Raw genomic sequence first — 20483 nt, forward strand, 5'->3', positions numbered from 1 at the left:
TGATAAAGCAGATTAACACTAATTTAAATAAATTATTCTCTACTGAAAACAGGAAATTGTTTAGACAGATACAGATACAAATACACTCTTTTTAAAGTTTTGTACCTACCTACACCTTTAGACACAGTAGGCAAAGAAAAACATTAAACCATTAGACATAGTTCATGGCCCATGAGAAAATATATTTTACAGGTTCACAAACACACTGGTCAAGAAACACACAGCTCCATGCAGTTTAAAATAAAACAAAAACAATAACAATTAGACTGCAACTTGAAAGACATAGAAAAGAGAGTTTCTCACCCCTCAAAACAAAACTGGAACTTTGGTTTATAGGAACGGCTATGCCCATATACCCTCCTCGTCATCCTGTGTGCCAGACATTAGGAGATGCACAGAGAAGGTGTTAGCATTGGAATGAAAGAAGAAAAGGTTAGTTACTTTCATGCATAGAAAATATGAGTTTCTTGGCTGTTAAAAACTTTTTTTTCTTTTTAAATGTAAGCCGGCGAAAACAACTGAACAAGTTTGTGTTACTTATACAAGAATCTGCATCTATAGCAACCAAAAAAAACAAGAACAGTGACGTAAATATTCTCCCACCCAGTTAAAACAGTGTGTAGGAAGTAGATTATAAGATTAAATATTAAAAGATTATCTATTTTTTAATTGCACGCAATTCAAACCAACATTGACAGCAGAAATAGATCAAAATTTATAAGTAAGCAAAGTAATGACTATAACCAAATTGTGTTACATTTTGTTAGGTTAAAAGTCACAAAACTGCTGAAGAATCAAAAGATCTATCATTAGCAAAGTATATTTTTCTAATATGCTATCAATTAAATCTATCTTTTGAGCAAACACTGACCACTGCACATTGTTGAATACTCTTAGACTGTTTCTCTCCTCTTTTCCATTTTTCAACCATTAGGATTTCTTGTTTATTTAGAGTTTTAATGACAGATAACATTAATGACAAATACAAAAAATCATAACAGTTTCATGAATTTATTTTTAAAAGGGATTATTTTACTGTAGATACGCTGAAAGCAGGAGGTCTTTCTTTACATTTATTATAAACTTGCACTTAAAAGAACAAAATAAAAAACATGAACTAAACCATGTGACTGAAATGTCCTTCCATAGATATGTTTACTGATGATTACATTTTTAATAATGATTCTTAACCTCTGCACACATACGTGTGTATGTGCATACCTATATCTATATATAGTCCTCCAGTGATGAATTCTGATACGCTACTCAGCTTCTAGAACACAGAGGCACACAATACAGTACCTTTCATTTAACTCAGTGTTTCTAAATCAAACTAATTCTTATCATTTTAAATTAACCCAATAATATTGCAGAAACATAAAAAAATATACATTGTATAGTTTCAAAACTTCAACAGTTAGGTGATGTAACATATTGCTGGCATGTAATTAAATCTAAAAACTAAATAAAATTAATGGTAATTAATTATTATTGAAGCGGACAGGATTTTTAGCCTGAAAATATACACTGCCAGTATCACTACTGTTCATGGTCCATTCTTGGAATAAAAAAGAGCTCCCAGATGTCAACTGTTATTAAAACCCAGATGTTAAGATAGATGTCTTGCATGCTGCTGAAGTAAGTAAAGAACTCTGACAGTCCACTATAAACGTAGCTATCATTTAACACAGAAGAAATGCGGGTAAATTTTTTACAGTTAACTTGGAACACATATTAGTTAGAAGGTCTGCACAACTACACCACAAAGCAAAGTCACAGTAAGGCCCGAATATTCTTATTTATTTTTGAAGTAAAGGCACAGACTCTGTAAAACTTCCAATGAGCTGGGTTCGCCTCACTGCAAACATTAGTCCTTCCCCCTGAATTCTACAGGAGCTACTTTTATTCAGGTCCACTAACACTAATTGAATTGACTTGAAAGTTGACTAGAGTTTTGCCAGAGTAAAGGTTGAAGAAAGACTGAAGGATTGCTTTTCAACTTAGTAGTTTGATCCTGTTTCACTAACAGAACACATTAGGTTAATCTTTGGTGATATCTATAAAAACAGCAAAAAGACAACAAAATGAGCAACTCGGTACATTTCCAAATGACTCCTCCTAACTACATACAGCTGTTTTGCTGTTTAGTGTATTGTAATTCTTCAAACAGGCAGACATTCATTTTTACTTCAATTATTTGTGTGATCTCTTTTTTGCAGAATTCTAGAAGAGCTGAAAAATCAAATATTTTTAAAGAGTATTATGGGAAATTACAGACTATATAGTTTAACATTGATCCTGATACGCGATAAGCAATAAATTAAAAACTGGAGGTCAGTTAATGTCAATCAACATCGCTTTATTGAGTGCTGGTCCTGTCAAAATAACTTTCTATCTTTTTCAATTACACAGAGACTCTTTTTGATAAGGCAAGTGCTTTGAAATAATATGCTGAAATTCCTGTAAGGCATTTGATTACATGCCACAAGACACAGCATCAGCAAAATTAGCTCTATATAGAATGAATGTTGCTGGAGAAGGAAAGGGACCTGCAGATACAAAGACTGCTTGGAAAAGTGAATGTATTCGGGATTAGGTGAATAAATATTATCAGCCACATACATATATGACTGAAAGAATGTATACAGTGTCATCACTTGAAAACATAGAGGGCAAATTTAGAAGACAGGAGACTGCATCTCAAATCGATGGTATCAAAAAGGGCTTTACAGATCACGGTGGAAGCGAGCATGTGGATATTTAATGGTGTAAATACTAACTCAGTGTTATAAGCTTTACAGGTTTTTCTGTATGGATAGGAGCAACTACTAAAAAGCCCTGGATAAAAAGCATATAAAAATCAAGATTGCAGTTTTCATTGGTTTTCTGCATAAACTATTCTATCAAGAAGCAAAGATTTGGTACCTCAATACAAATAGACAATGTAAAAGAATACAGAATTCTTCACTGTTCTAAGACAAATGACGTTCATCACCTATTTTTTGCATTCTTGACATACTGTGAAGTGAAAAAAAAAGCTGCAGTTATGTCTTATCATTCATTAATATTGGATCAGGCGCTTCCAGAAGAATGCTTAGTCTTTCATATCAGTGTGTATCCTACAGAATCATTAATCTATGGTTCTTTCAAACAATAAACTATAATCAAGCAATATTTGATTAATGTTTGTGTACATTAACTTCTTTTTAAACTTGGATCTTTCATTGGTTTATAGGGCCAAGAGCAGCAGTTCAATGACAAAAAATGCAGAGCAAAATCTCAATTATAGACAGGCAAAAAGCGGGGGGGGGAAATAAAACAAACAAAAAAAGAAAGGAACATTCAGGAAATACTATTTGAATTGATAAATTAGTTAGTGCACAGTTTTAATTATTGTAAATTCAAAATATTTAACATATCGTATGTCTTGTAATTTAAGACTGATATCGTAGTCTGTAATTTGGACACATATTTAAGTACAGTACAGTGGTATAATCTCAAGCACTATGAAAGCCTTTGTACACAGGTTATTCATAGATTATTAATTCATTGATTTTATCTTGACCTTTTGCTAGTTCTTTCTTTTTTTTCTGTGCTGCTACTTATCATATTCACTTAACATCTTAAAAAGAAATACCTGGTTTTACTAAATATGATTTACTCTTCTGATCCAATTGCCACGAAACATGCTAATAAAACCTCAAAAGTGGCTTCAAACTAGCAAGATGAGGAACTTGAAGAACAGCGCTTGGAAACACTACACACAGATGGAGAAAGCTTCTATAAAGATGTCTTCTGTTTTAATGATTTTAATAATCAGATGCCAGAAATTATAGGCCTATTTGTAACCATTCTGCATATAGCATACACTTGATTATTGGCCAATGTGAATTAGCTGCAAGAGGTTATATTTGGTGGTGTGTTGCATCAGCAGAAGATCTATAGCCACTACAACTGGTACTGAGATTTGGCATCTGCAAAATACACCTGTTTTAAGGGGGTATTCGGCATTAGTCTTGCTCTGTCTCTAAGACTGAATTCCCTTTAGCAATTTCACTGTGTTATGGGACCTCCTGGAATGAATTTTTCAGTTAAATTTAATCAAAAAGCAATTCAGTATGCTTACTCCTCCAACACCACTTGTGGATATGAACCATAGTGCAGTAAGTGGGAATGATCAGGAGATGTGATTTGGATTTTCACTCTTGATAAGAACTAAAACCCTAAAGTAGATGAAATCAAAGACTTCAAAATTCTGCATCAGTGTGAGGCCCACTGGTCTAGAAAATCTGGTTACCTGAAGTGAAAATAGTGAATCTGACTCAAAAAAGAGACAGCAAATAATTCCATGAACCTGAAGTACCATGCATATGTCCCCCCACTTTTGTGGCGTGCAACTCTAAAATCCATTCTTAAAAGAAAAAAAAACAAACAAACAAACCACAAAACCTTAATCTCCTTTTATGCAAAAGTTTTTACAACACAGGCAACATTAAAAACTTGATGAGTTAAGCTTTTCTGGCTCTCTTCCCACAACAGAAGACCCTTCCTGACAAGGCTCATCACATTTCCCTTTCATGTGCCAGCATGCTAAGAATTAATGTCTTAACTTGGGTTAAATAAATCTAGTGATAACCTGCTCATCTCTCGAACTAACTTTCTGATGACTGATTTACGCTACTCTCCTTATTATCTCTGGCTACTAATGGGTCATTAAACATGTAACTACTGGCTCTCAACTGTGAAACTGTCCTACTTAGAGCAAACAATTACATTAACAAATAATAACTTCCCCTTATGACACAGAAATCTAACTGCTAAGTAATGACATTTCTTTCAAATCAAGAACTTAGCCTAAAATCAGAATCTTTCACAATTTAGAGAGTCTTTTATCTGCTACTCAATATCTAGGAGCAAACACAGCTGAGGACTAATCTCATGGACTCTCCATACACAGAACAATCAACTATGGAAGAGTTTTGTGCAAGAATGATTTGAAGAACTGAGCCTATAACTGGGAGGAGGAAAGACTAACAGTGAATTAATTTAAGACATTGGTGTGTAATGTTTCAGAAGGTCTTTATTTTATGTTTCATTTGTATATTCAAAAAGTTGAATAAATCTTAAAAAATGCTTCAGCAATATGGATTTATGTCAGAGGTCTACTTTCAAACCTATCCATAACAGAAGAGGTCACAAGTAACCATGCATCATCCAGTTACGAAATAGACCATAAAACCCATCTCACCATTTGTTCTATTTGTATATAGTTTGGTTAAAATCAAACATAAATACTGATGATCTGGGTAAACGGAAGGTTGTTTCTGACCACTTACTTTACAACACCCAGACTAGCATTAACATGAATAAGATGTTTCACCAGATACTCATGCATTCTAAAGCTTTATCTCTAGATGAAGCGGAAACCCAATGCTTCTTACAAGAAGCGGTCCGTGAAATCAGATTTGCAATGCAAAAATTTATGGTCCCCTTTGTAGTGAAAGCCTGTGACATGTTATCTTACTTAAGTAGCCAGTGCCAGATATGCAACTTTTGTTATCAAGTTACTGTCTCCCAGAAATGCATTTTTGGCTCTTTCAGCTGGTCTAAAGCTAATTTTTCTAGTACGAAATACAAGATAAATGTAAACTTCTATATAAGTGTTGTATATTCTAACACACACATTCACAGGAAGTGAGGGGGAGAGGTTTCTATAGCTAAACATGATCTCAAAAAATTCTTCCATATGTGGAAAAGACTGCAAAGCTAACATATAAATATAGATATATATAAATATACACACTGAGCAGTATGTATACATTTATATCACATTCATTAAACCTCAAAACATAAAATAAATTCATTTCTGTAAGCAAAGGAGAGGTATAACTTTTCAATGTACAAAATCCATCTCCTGGAAGTATTAGACAGCAAAACCTATTTTCTACTTCTTACTTTTAATACAGCTCCAGTTTAGCTGGTCTCTTACTCAAATTACAAATTTAATATAAGTAAAAGTTATATGAAAAATCATCTGGCTACAATATAATAACAATTAAGAGGGAGGAATAACAAAAACATTAACCAATATTGCAGACTTCTATTGGCTCTTACTTCAATGAGGAATCTTCAGTAGAGCACAATGTCTGTAACTGTAGATTGGCAGTATACCAAAATCAAGAACTAGAACATCCCTGAAAAATAAATTCAAACTCAGAGCAGACTCTTACAGATTTCAAGGCTCTTTCTTTTTTTACATCAAAGTACAATGTAATCTACAGTGAAACTGAGGTTTGAATCCAATCATGTTATCCTCAAAATCTGGGCAAGCCTCTGTGGAAGGCTATTTAAGCTTTAAGATAGACAGAAATACCTAGATAGATGTCAGAGGCAGGAAAAAAACATAATCTCTGTACTAAAATAAGCACATGATAATACTTACTGACTTTTGGGAAACACTTAGACAGAAATTATATCCTCCAGAAGATAAGTATTTACCATTCAGTAGTGCATTTATAGTAAACAATATAGCTATGATAACTACATACTATTTAATCAGAAAATTGACTTTTTAATTGTGACCATGATACAAATGGGATTTTATTACATTCAGTTCAACAAGTCTGAACAATACGTGTTATGAATCACGAGTTCTTTGTTCTCAAATATGAGAGAATATGGGAGAATATGTGTAGCAAAGACAAAAAATCAGAGGAAACATTAAAAAATATGAAACCATTTATATGACTCATTTGCACTGCACTCCTGAGATCTCAAAACACTAATTAATTCAGCACAATACTAGTTATTTACAATGGATATGCCTGGGATTGTTTATACTGAATGTACTGACAAGGAAACCTTGCCCTGCCCAGATTCCTAAATTAAAGAAATCCATGTGACTCCAATGAGCTTAGTGCAGGCTCAGCCCATCACTAATGCCATTGCGTGCTTCCTTGCAGCTCGAGGCACCAGCAGAACAAGTTCACATGCATTTAGTGAACAGACGAGCAAGCTCACACCTGCCCAAATACAACGTGTAAACACACAGGATAAAGAGACACACAGAATATTAAACAAAATCTGGGTCAGGGAGGGAGCCAATAAATTCAATTTCCTGCATTAAACAGCTATATCATATCACTTCTTTTATATATTAAAATGTCACGGGTGCTTTGGGTTTTTCCCTTAATTTTGTTTCTTCTTCCCTGAACAACTAAAATACAGAGTTTTAATGTTGCAGAAAACTCCCAAGCATGACATTTTAGTTTTCCAGACACTAAACTTCTACTTACAATAACTTTATACTCATGGTCTAAAGAAATTAGAAGAATTTCACACTTTAAAAATAACCATAGTTATTTGCATAAGTTAAAATAATGTTTTGTTTTATGTTTGTCCTCCAAGTTGTGCTTCTCAGTTTTGTGGGGTTTTTTTAAAGACAAATCCCAGTTTCAATATTCTTAAGGCCTATTCAGGACTTTGAGGTTGGCAATTTTCCAGTATGGCCACAGAATATAAGGCACTGTGCTAGCAGCCAGGGCTGCCAAAATGCACAAAATGCACTTCTTTCCCCTAAAATTACATTTGGATCAATACAGTGATTTGCAGATCAGAATCCAGACACTAAAATAATAATAATTGTTTGAATGTCCTGTGGCTCCGATTTCAAGGTTATCCACCTCAAATCAAATCCCATCTGACCTTTTCAGAGTTTTTCACATATCATCTTTTGGCAATGCCAAGGATGTTTAGCGGTTCCAGCTGATGAACAAAGACCTGTTGCCAAGACAAGTCACCACATGGTCTCCTTCAAAAAGCTAGTTTTTAGTGGTACACTCCTACTTCACAACAGTCAGATTGTTGTCAAGTTTCCTGCGTCATTGCATATGATTCCTTTTCTCAAATGAATGACTTTACCAGCACACTTTAAACAATGTTTTAAAATGACTCCTATTTAATACTAAGACAGCTATCAGATAGTTCTTTAAAAGCTGGCTTTCTGACCGGATAGTAGCTTCATAGACACAGACTGCCTCATCACTGTTCTAATAAAGGGGACTTTTCCTTTAGGTAAGAAGATAGTTAAGAAACCTTGAGCTACCTTCCAGGCCTCTTTCATAAGATTTCAGATTAATGGAAAACTTGTGACAAGTTTGTGACAAACTATTTCTTAACACCACCACCTTGTAGAAGGGCCAATAAAAATTTTCTAAATAAAACCAAAATTTCTATGTAGTCAGCCCAGATTAAAAGATGTAAAAGGACATGCTACGTGCTTACAACACCATGTGATACTCCATCCTCAATTACAGCTTCTAAAAATATGGCCAACTTTGTGGAAAACAACCAGCTCCTGCAGTCTTATGACACACCCTGTGATATTAATATTTTTCTAAAAGATTATTTTTTAAGATAATATAATCTCTCATCATAAAACAAAAAATTTGTAGCCTTGGTTACCATGAACTAGAGCATTCAACTTTGATTCAACTACAGTTTTGGGAATTCAGAAAACTCTTATCAGATGAGAAACACCTTACATTTTATGTCTTTAAAAAACTCCACTACTACGGGAAGTAAGAAGATTTGATAGTTGTGATAACTACCATGACTGGCAATAAAGTGTGGAAATTCTTTGGATATTATACCTTCAGTTTTCCACTGTATGGATGCAGAATCAAGTTTTTCCATATGCCCTCCCAAACAGCATTAATTTCCTACGAAGAATGTCAAACTAACTTAAGTAAAACCTACTCTAAGCGCAATGCACCAACATAAGACAAAATAAAGCTATTACCAAGTGCAACAGATATTCATCTAACTTGTTAAAAATCTCCAAGAAAGGAGCTTCCATCACACTAATATGCAAGAATGTTCACATTTTCTTTCCCCTTACAGATTCATTAAACACATAGTGAAAAAGGTTTTTTTTAATAACTAACCTAGTTATTCTTGGTAAAAATTAAATTTACCACTCCTATTCTCTCTCCAGTGGGCACTGGAATACAATTGATCATCATCTTCTTTACAACAACATTTTATGTATTAGAAGACTTATGTCTCCCCCTTAGTACTTTCTAGACTAAACAAACCCTGTTCTTTAAGCCTTCCTCGCAGATCATGTTCTCTAAAACTCCTATCATTCTTGTTGCTCTCCTTTTGTCCCTTTCCAATTGTTCTATTATAAAGCATGATCAAAACTGCATACAGTTTCTCAGATAAGGTCTCACCAGGGCTCAAAAGAACAGAATAATTTCTTCCTGCTTCTTTTCCAGCATTACATCTATCCCAGAATTAGATCCAACTTCATAGCAATGGTACTCCATTGTTGCCATGTATTATGTGCAATCCAGATTCCTTTTTCCATGCTATTGCCTCATCAGTGACTATTAAATGTGACTCGTAAATCGATATGTTTCTGCTGAATTTCACATTCCTTATTCTACACTATCTCTCCAGTTTATTGAGACTGGATCAGCTTATGGACCAGTTTAATTGCTCCTACCACACCTGCGGTTTCTTGTAGCTTGATTCATTATCAACAATATTAAAGTTTTATTTCTATTTCATCACTGAAATAATTTATTAAAAAATACTCCACAGAAGCAGATAAAGAACAGACCTCTTTGTAACACTGCTGTAAATGTCTCTCCTGTCTGACAGTGAGTAATGGAAAATTTGCCCATAGCATGTTATTTGTAGCAGTTGCACAACACTCTCATGGTCATTTCCTACTTAATTTAATTAAAATAGTATTATTTATAGTTGCAGCTTTTATTCTTGTAATGCATTTTACATTATATGCTAATTACATTGCAAATTAATGTATTTACTTGTATGTTACAAATATATGGTGGGACACTATTAAAGGCCCTATGAATTCAAAGTATGTCACAGCTACCTCTTTGTTCTTAAGCTGTAAAGCCAGTTATGCTATCAAACAAAATCAGATTTGTCCTTAAGAAATCCAAGCAGATTAAATATAGGATGTGTATGCTATGTCTAGACCTGCATTCTGTTTAAAAGAGAAGCCCGAAACTGTCACCTAGGAAAGAGTGCAAGAATAAACTGAGTACATAGTGATAAACAATTTCATATCTTCCAGAATGTAACATAAAAATAGTTTCTCTGTGCTAGGATGGGAACTAACAGCTGATCATTAGGAAAACAGGATGAGGATGAAGCAAATATACAAACTGAGATGGATAGATAGATAACGTCATACTGTCTGACACACACATCAAGCTCGTGAAAATGAATAGTAGAAAGACCACTGGCTTTCTATTGATTCACTGATTAATGACTTATTCCACAACTTTTCAGGGTCTGAAATAAAGTTACTCATAAATCCCCCAATATTATATTTACAAAGAGGAGAACAGTGTTTGACTTCCTTGAGCCTCCAAGGATCCCCTATATCATAGGAGAGAGCGCTTTGAGCGTAATCATAAATAGTTCAGAATAAAACTGACAACACAAGTACTAGTAAATACTAGTAAAACAGCTTGTATTTCATGTGCTCTGTCTTTAATAATGTACTCATTTCCAACATTCATATAATTTCTTAAGTTCTTGAAAATGTTGTGATACAGATTTTTATTATTCTTTTAATCTGTTCTCTTTCCTGCATAACCTGTTACTGTGCATTGAAAAGCACCTTTATCACTAAATGTTAGCTTTCTTACATTGTCTTGTCCCTCACACCATCTTTGAGGTTCTTGATTTCTTGAATTATTAGTTGAAACCAGTATCTGGGTTTCAGTAACACAAAGGTGGTAGTTAGATGATTTTTCATGTCTCTTGGCCTCAGTCTATTTTTCTCATTCTATTCCCTGCACAAAGCCAAACACTTTTTTAATATCATGGTCATTTTCAGATCATTTTGCTTTCTTCTATAAACTCATTAAGCTTATCTCTATTAATTGGAAACAGAACTAACCAGTAATCAATAGTAATCAGCAAGTAGGAGATTTGTCACTGATTTTCAACTGAAAAAGTTGAGTCATGAAATGCTGAAAATAGCTGCAAAATTTCTAAAGAAAGAGAAGAAAAATATAAGACACTGGACAAAAAGCCAAAATGTTTAAATTGTTTCGGGGATGGAAATAAAGACTAGAGCTATTAGTTTCAGTTCAAAGAGCTCATCACATGTTTATTATTCCTTTGGAATATTTATTTTATATAGAAATATAAAAGTAGTAAATTTATAAATCTGAAGGTGAATAGAGAGGTGACTAACCTGATCTGGAGACGGTCTGTGGTTGGAGTGTTGTGGCCTCCCAGGCGATCGATGATGGTGGTGGTGGTGATGGTGGTGGTAGTGATGATGGTCATCGTCGTAGTTATCTGCCATCAGTTTCATTCTGTTTTGTGTCTGTTTAAGATGTAAAGTGAGACAATTCTATTACATGCTGGAACAGATGACACTAACACTGTTTTAAGATGATCTTAGCTCCCTTTAGCTCCTTTTTTTCTTTTTTTTTTTTTTTTTTTTTCTTGTAGCTGTAAGGATCTAACAATAGAAGTCTGGACTGCTCGCTCACAAAGGAAATAGAAATAGAAAAAGATAACGAAGTATGTGAACACATCTTCTGTCTCAGTTTTTGCATGAGTAAAATTCCAAAAAGAAGTCAGAAAAGGATATGATCAAGGATGCTGAGTTTGAAGGGTGTCAGCAAAGGTATTCAGCTTTTCAAAATTTACTATTTTAGAACAGTTTCTTATTTTTCCCAGTCTATTATTATGTCTTCCCAATTTACCTGTAAAATTTCACTGAAAGGAATATTAAGTGTACCTCAAATATTTACAGTTAGCTACTGAGACTTGTCGACAACAATCAATCATTAATAGTTATGCTAAAAACTTTGTTTTGGCTTAACTATTTTAATTTTACACCAGGATCACCCTGCCAAACAGCAAGTTAAAAGAATCTGAAAACTAACTGATACAGACACAGGCGCTTAGGGAAATAAGTGATTATGGAACTTGACACATGTTACTGAATGCAAGAAACTCTTAGATATAAATCTTGAAAAAAAGTTCAACATTTCAGCTACTGCTGTGTACAGATAATAAAATGTCACCATGAGATAACAAGATATATCACTGCTCTTTATCACTATTGCAATTATTCCACCGTGTGAAATATATAGACCGGAATAATTCAAACCTTGCTCATAATACCAAAAATATCTTACAACCAATTGCCCAACACCAGTGGATCCAGTACTGATTTTTTCTGTTGGTAGGACTGAAGGCTGTCTCAGGCAAACTTCTTAAACTGTAATCAAGTTTTACTTATTTTTGAACTAACAAAACCCAGAAGAAAATGCTGTCAACTCTGAGAGACCTCTTCCAAAATTAGAATAATCAATTAGAGACATATACAAGTAATATAATGCAGATGACAACAGAAAAGATAGCAGTCTTAACACATTTAATGTCATCTTCAAAAATTTCACCTGAAACCTAATAGGAGAAAGTTTGTTCATGAAGGAACATTATCTATTTTGTGTCAGTTCTCTATGTGGACTCTCTATTTGAGTTGGTTGAGTGCAAAATGTCTACTTTGCACATGGACACTTTTGGTGAACAGAAAAGATAACAAACTGAAATCAGTTGCAAAAAGCCACAGTTCAGTTCTACCCATGCTTCAAGGTAACAGGATTCATGGTAACTCCAGTGACAATTCTGGCTGAACACGTTGCCCCAGGACTTTGCCCAAACTAATGAGTTCTAAAGGACCAATTTAAACGGATTAATTTAAACGCAACTCATCTCTTCAGACTCTTTCTGAGTATCTCTATAGCAGTAAAAGAGCATCTTCTCAGTATGTTACAGAATAAATGCCCTCTGCAGGTCAAGTGGTGGATTCCTTTGAACAGGAATTGCACTGGCACGACATGGTATCATTGCACATTTTTTAACACTGTTTTCTGCGCATTTTGAACCATTTCATTTTCTCCATCCTAGGTAAGAAGATGGAAGCATACAGCTGTATGAGTTTCTACCAGTTCTGCCAAAAGACCAACACAATCAGAATCATCATGGTTGGTCTGTTTGTCTTTAGATTCAAAGAGGAAAGCCTTTTGAATAAAGGAGCGGAAAAGATGGAGAATTAATAGACAAATAATAACCCACTTACTGTAAACACTGTAATATCCTGCCTCTTTGGGGAAGCTCCTAACATTTTATTAGTTTATTTTCTTATCAATGAACAGCCTTAAATTTCCTACCTTTCAACTGTATTCCATAAAAGAATGCAAAAGTTAAACAAGATGATATATGCAATGCTAAAAGTGTCCCTTGTAATGAGGTGTTGGGGATTAGACATGTCATGGGATAAGAACTGTAAATGAATGATGTCATCTTTCTAATTTGGTGCTGAAATATAAATAAACTACTTCTAATGTTTCTTCCGTTTGGATGCCAGATTGCAGTAAAATGTGCACAAAGAAATGTTAATGCTGTAGTAGGCTTCCTTCAGTGTGCCTGTTTTAGAAGCAAAATACATAAATGTCAAATGAGAATTTCTTTTCCACTCAAGTGCTCATTAAACCATCCAACTTGTAGATGACTTATGATTGTCATTAATTCCTTAAAATGATGCTAAATATTTTGCATAATGTTGTTTTTTAAAGCTTTTGTTTTTATTTGTTAACTCTTCACAATAACCACTATGATTTTGAGGTTCTGTTTATCTTTGCTTTAGGTACTGTCACAGTGCTATACTTCCACATTGAAGTGTGTTTTCCAGGAATGCTTAGTTTTGACTTAAGAAGTAAAAAACATGGTATGACTGCAAACCTTTAAAAGCAGGATTTTTGAGGACTATGAACAGGAGGATTTCTGAAGGAGGAACAAAAGTACAGCCATCCAGAGGAACAGTACAATCTCTTTCAGGTCCTTCTAAACAAAAATGTGTAACATTACTTCTACTTGCTTCCCTTGCTAATTCTCAATCTTAAGTAGGCTTCAAAATGCCAGGTACATTTTTATTTGAGGAAGAAATTAATTAACCACATTGGAATCCATTCAGGACCCCAGAGCTTCACATGCCTACACTTACATACAAGCACATTCACAAACACACAGAAAGGTGAGCAAATTTTGGTACAATGGTTTCTCAGACAGTAAATCCTCATGGCCTGGGTCCCATATCAATACACTGAGACACTGCTTCAGTACTGATTGTGAGGGGAAAAATGCCACCTCCTGACTTGGCAACGCCATCACGTCTTGCAACATCTTCAGCATACTTGAAAATTTCCTATTCAAGAACATCCAAGACTTTTTCTTATTATACTTTTGAAAGAACAATATGACTTTTCTGGCTGATTGGGAAACTCAGTCTTGGAATGCATAATATATTAAAATTAAAGTAACAATTGTACCTGCATTTAAAATGTACCTTATCCAGTTTTGCATCATATGTTACTCTGCACAAGGTAACCCATATCTGATATATTTATATTATATAATTCAAAATTTTATTTACGTTTTCCTGAAAACAGGGTTTTTCAATATTTACATAGCCAAAGCTCTGACAACAAAATTATCATACTAATGACTGTTTTTGAAAATGCTCAGTGAATACCAGGCCCACACCTGAGAAGTAGCAGGTTTTATTTTGGATTTATACTAGGAAAGAAAAAAAAATGTTAACTTGTAAAATGCAGCAATTAACTGCATCTCCTACAAACCATGTATAGTCTTATTAGTTTAGCCTAAACAGTTAACTCAGATTTTTTTGCTTTAAATTTATCGACTACATTCAATAAATACTGCAACCATTTTGAAAGAAAGGAATGATACAGAAATTAAAAGCAGCTTAAATCTATGTGCACAGGTATATTAACCCTTAGGGCTTGAAACAGTTGTCTTTGATCATTCAATATCACTATTTGCTAAGCTGTCAAGGTCGTGAATGGTATGCGTAACTGAATTTTTAACCCACTTACCAAAGAATTTATGATCTAGCACAGTAAGAGAACTGACAGATATTTCTTGTCCTCCTAAAATTATGTTGAGTTTAAGTAAGGATCTACTGAAGTGAAATGAAAGTCTTTGATTGACTGGTAACAGACTAAATAGCTTAACAGCAATCTGTAACTGTAAAACTGTAATATTAAAACTGTCTTTTAAAAAATATTTTAGCAAGGTGGCAAGAGGGAACTATGCTTTTGATCTGTCATCTGGATCAAGTTAACAAAACTCTCATGAATGAGGTTCAAATGAGGAAAAATAGTAAGATTTGTTGCTCTGGGATATAGGTGTAATACCATTCAATAGCTATTACTTTTGATTTTCTTCTCAATCTCTCTTCACTAAATGGAATTTGAAACATTTCTAGAATATTCACTTTCAATAGGGTAGGATTTTTCCCTATATATTATGGAAGTGAGGCAGATATGAGGTCTACAAACTAACCTGGAGATATCCTGTGGTTTAATTATTAAAACAGGGAATTTAAAATCTAGAAACTCACAGAGGTTTCATTCTGCTTATAGATTTTTGAGCACTGGTTCACTAGTTACCTAGCTGAAGCAAAAAAAAAAAAAAAACCACAAAGAAAAAGATAATTCCAAGGCTATTATTACCCTGAGACTGCTCTAAATGGCTTTTAATGGTAGCACACTTCTTGAATCAACATGGCTAAACGAGGCAAACTGTTATATCCACCAACTATGGTTTTGACAGAAGGACTTGTGTCATTTTTCTGCAAGTTGAAGCTTCTGTTAATTGGTCATTGCTTTGAAGAATCTTTTGCCAATACTAGAACTGCATGGAAGAAATAGACTTCAGTATTTTTCAATATACTTGAAAGTACTCAAGAGCTTGTATTACTTCATGCTAATTATTCGGGGCACTTCTAACAGCATAATGCTAGCAATATAATGCTAATTATTTCCAAAATAAATTATTCTCTTATCTTAAATAATTTGAAATACATTATCATATTCAATTCATGCTTTTTTGTTGTTTATGCAGTGAGTTTTTAGACACCAAAAGAATTCCAATAGAAAAAAACCTGAAGTTACGAAGGCTATAAGTTTGCAAGCACTCATCAGCAATTAAAAGATAACAAAAAAATTACAGCACGGTAACTAACCAGGAACTCCAGATGCTAAATATCTATCATAATCATAACCGTATGGGTGTTGGAATGCATCACTAAGGGGTAGAGTTATGTTTTACTGAGTGCTTTAATTATGCATTTTCTTTTTATAACATCCCTGTAATGTAATCCGATCTTATATTCCTACTGCTAACTATATTTTAACATGTGCTTTGCTGCTTTGTTTCCCACTTCCATTGAAGAACATATTTTTTACCCCTGTTAAAATTCCAAATGGGATAATAAGCATGTTTTCCTGTTATAGTCTATGACTTGTCCTGGAAAGTGTGAGAGACAGGATGCATGCAGGCTAAAAGTGTATGTGATAGCTTATTGGAGAAAAGTTTGGCTACTCCTCATTTAACTCTTTTTCTTTTTTACCTCATTAACGATACAACTGTTACATATGAAGTACAGAACGCAGTAAAGTTTTCATGTTAAGAAAGCGTATACATTTTTCTTTTTTCTTCCATATCTAGTCATATATTAAACTTAATTCACATGTTTTACATTAAAATCTTACAGTTCCTATCATTTGTAATACACATGTAACCAGAACACTTATTATTCAGGCCCTACCTGCCCTACCTAGTTTCACAGGACAGAGAATAGGGACTAAGAAACAGTACTGGGAAGCTTCCAAATTTTCATGAAATCCAACCTTTCTCCCAGGTGAAATACAAAAGCAACTACTGTTCAAATTAGATACTCTGACTCTTGTGCAGCAATGGAAAGCATCCTCCAACAAAGGTATTTTCAAATACTTGGATCTGATAATTTACTGTTGAACTAGGCATATATGTTTTCCATACAATTCAGGGCTTTTCTTTTAATTGAAGTGCTATTTAACTGATATTAATAACCATTACACCTGCTGCTTCGTAAGATTATAAAACACGACTGACTTATCCTGAAATAAGATAGAGCTCATAGTAAGTCTCCCTCCTCATGAACTGAAGGATAACAGTCTCACAAACACCAGCTGGGGTATTGGACACTTGGCAGACAGAGACAGGCAGCAGTTCCAAGTGCCAAGCAGACACTTACCTGAAGTGCTAAGGCCAAATTTCAACTTTCCTGACACTGGTAACTGAACAAAGTTATGTTGATTTGAACACAGTCCATCTGAATTTTTAGTTGTGGTCTCTGCATTTAGAGTTGTGTTTTTGAAGTCTTTTTAAGTTTTGTGAATTAAAAGTATGGCTTGAAGCACAGGAAGTATCTTGTAATAATACAGCATACTCAGTAATGTATAGGCTAAAGTCATGCTAAAAGTATTTGTCTGAGTCCTACTACTAAACTTGGTAATTACACAGAAGTATGTAAGAACATAGACACAAAGAAGTGGGTTAAAAAGCATAATTAAAGCTCTGAAACAGTAGCTGCCTGAGGACATCTCAGGCCAGGTCCTACTAAATGCAGACAAGCCACATAAGAAGGTAAAGTTCTCAATTTTTTTCCTTTTTCTTTTACAACAGGAAATAACTCATTAAAAAGATACTTTCTCATAATAATATTTTTAAACCAGACATGAATAAGAAATTTCAGTAGGTAAACAAGACCTTTGAAATGGCAAATCTCTGATTAGTATCACTGGTTTCAGCACATTTAATGTCTGAACAGTTTGATTCAGTTGTAATTTTTGCAATTTCATTACCAAGCCCAGCTCTCTCATTTGTATCGTATATAAAATATAGGCTAAGTTGGAATTACTACGTTTCTTCCATTATATGCAATAAAATTCGATAAATAAAACATTTATTTCAACACATGGATGGTATATTTGAATATGAACCAAATGGAGATAATGTCACAACGCTGTCTTGATATGCTTTACAGAGACAACTTGGCTGTAATTAATTTTTGTTTGACCCTAGACTGTAGAAATGATAAGTTTTAACCATCACAGGAGGAGAAAATGTTGACACCAAATTTTGACAATTTTTTTTTAATAACTGGTTGCTTAGCCCTGTACTTGAGATCAAATGTTAAACCATATTTAGCTTTATTATCATTGGGTACTTTCTAGTACAACTTAAGGTCTGGTTTCAAAAACGTCTAATGGAGAAAAAAAAAAACAAACAACACAACACTTTTTGGCATGGGAGTTCACTCCTTTATATAATGAAGATATTAACTATTCTTATCTATTTAATACCCATTTTACCTATTGAGCCAGTCAGATCAAAAGTTTAAAAAGCTGTGTAAAAATACCACCCAAAAGAATTCGGACTCCTGAGCACATAAAGAGGAAAAAGTGATGCCCCATCCAGTTATAACTCGAGTCCCTTGACTTTTATAATAATAATTGTCAAATCTTACTGACAATATGTGAAGAGTGTTGTGTGAGCACTGCCAACATTTTCATTTTTTTCCAACACTACATTGTTTCTGAATTAACCCATTTGATCAGGTAAACGCTATTAGCCACACACACATACACATTCTCTTTTTCACCTTGTGCCATACGGATCCTGCTGCGTTAAGCTATAGGGAGAAGTGGCACCCTGCTGTTTCACCTCTAAACAAGTCTGTCCACAGTGGGTTTATATCTAAGATGCTTGTACTTGGCAAAACTGAGAATGACAGATTAAGATTCAAAAATACAGATTCAAAATACAGATTAAAAATGAGAAGACTAAAACCCAGTAATAAGACATGCAGAAATATTGCCTTAGGACTGTTCTAATTAATATAAAAGTATAAACTACAAGGATTTTTAAAATAGTAGGTAAATTTAAGGCCATTGGATGCATGGGCTGCTTGTATTGCTATCAATGGGATCTGAACAGACACATTTAAAATCAGAGATTAATAGCTGTTTTGCTACATTGCCTGATTTTTTTTAAGACAAAAATAACTGGACTGATTTTCCTAATATGAGAGTTCAATATATGAAGTTATTAGAACATCTATTTTTACCTGCCCAAAATAAAACAAGGAGCTCATGTAGCATAAGTGTAACAAAAATAAAACTCCTAAAACTTAAGGGTCTCGGACTACTCCTTTGTTCAATGTTATGTGCTTAAAGCTTGAGCAAGACCAGTATTATGAGTGACAGCAGACAGTATAAACAGAAGAGGAAAAAATATTGCACAGTGGTCAAATCTGTCTGCAGTACCCATGTGAATGGCTTCATAACATGGATTCTATTTACTGTGCAGTAACATTTAGACTCAACAGTACAATAAATCTCTCTCCGAAGCAGATCTGTTAATATAGCAATAATGTAGTATTCTGTGCTCCTGTAATATTGCCACTTACGAAATTCAAATTATTCAGAAACATTAACCTAGTTTGACATCAGAAACAGAAGTAATACTGATTCAGAAACAACACAATACCAGGAGAGTGCTGCTGATCACAAGGTCTACAGGTGATGATGTCTACAGACACTGTAAGAAAGCATCACAAGACTTTTTTGCTTCCACACTTGTTAAACATTAGGAAGCTTAAATGCAATTAATTAATGTATAGTGTTGCAGAAGAATGTTTTGAGCTGCCAATCACAATCACAACAACTTCTAATCCTATTATTTTTCTTATACAGTAATAGAAACATTTTCAATATCATAAAATGCACAGTGCAATACAGCTGAACTAATCTAACAGGGAAAATATAACTTAGGGTATTTTGTTTGTTCTTGAGTCACCACCATAGTATTACATGAGCACTATTTCTGATGTACTTAATTAGAACAGTAGATGTAATGTAACATGCTGCCTTCAATTCCATTTTACTCCTTTGAGGCTGAGTTATTCGAAGTATTTGGATGCTAATTAGTAAGAAATCCATCTAAGTATTGCATGCAGGAGAAAATATTGCTAGTGCTTAATTTGCTGAGAAACTGGTTACACAGATTTTTTAAATTCCTTAATTGTTTCTCACACTTTTTATTTCATTAGCAATATGTTCATGTGATGAAATACAAAGCAGTGAACTAATAGACTAGAGAAGATTGCCAAACACTAGCTTTGCCTCTGGCCAGTATATTCAGTACACCTGCAGTCTTGAAAATACTGGAAAGGTTTCTAATTTCATGTTTTGAAAAGAAAAATAAAATGCTCTCAAGGAGTCAGAAGACCTTGCATTTTGGCCAACTCCACTTACATTTTTGGCTTTATATCCCAAAAGTGAAAAGAGGCAACTGGGAAATTTTCTTGCAGTATCCAAGTTCAGAATGAATCAGTAACATAGCAGCGTCTTCTGCTCTTACCCAAATCTCTTGAGATGTTCTAAAAATGGACTTTAAGCTAATTATTTCATGAAGGATTGCATCACTATATGAATTTCTCTAAAAATAGCTGTCTCATAATTCTCAAAAGGAATCTTGGCTGAGGCGATTATAAATATTATGTAATC

General features: G+C 34.0%; 1 protein-coding gene across 1 annotated transcript in view; it reads right to left on the bottom strand.

Moving 5' to 3' along the window:
- Window positions 1-342: 342 nt before the first annotated feature.
- ERC2 (ELKS/RAB6-interacting/CAST family member 2) overlaps window positions 343-20483 on the bottom strand; it is a gene marked incomplete at its 3' end in the record, with an annotated part of 314399 nt that continues 294258 nt past the window's right edge. Inside the window, exons 19-20 of the mRNA XM_082060309.1 lie at window positions 11243-11377; window positions 343-369 (exon numbers count right to left, since the gene is read on the bottom strand). Coding sequence (XP_081916435.1) covers window positions 343-369; window positions 11243-11377 — 162 coding nt within the window. The remainder of the gene's footprint in view (window positions 370-11242; window positions 11378-20483) is intronic.

Source organism: Streptopelia decaocto (genome assembly GCF_964273445.1).
Source record: "Streptopelia decaocto genome assembly, chromosome: 8".
NCBI lineage: Eukaryota > Metazoa > Chordata > Aves > Columbiformes > Columbidae > Streptopelia > Streptopelia decaocto.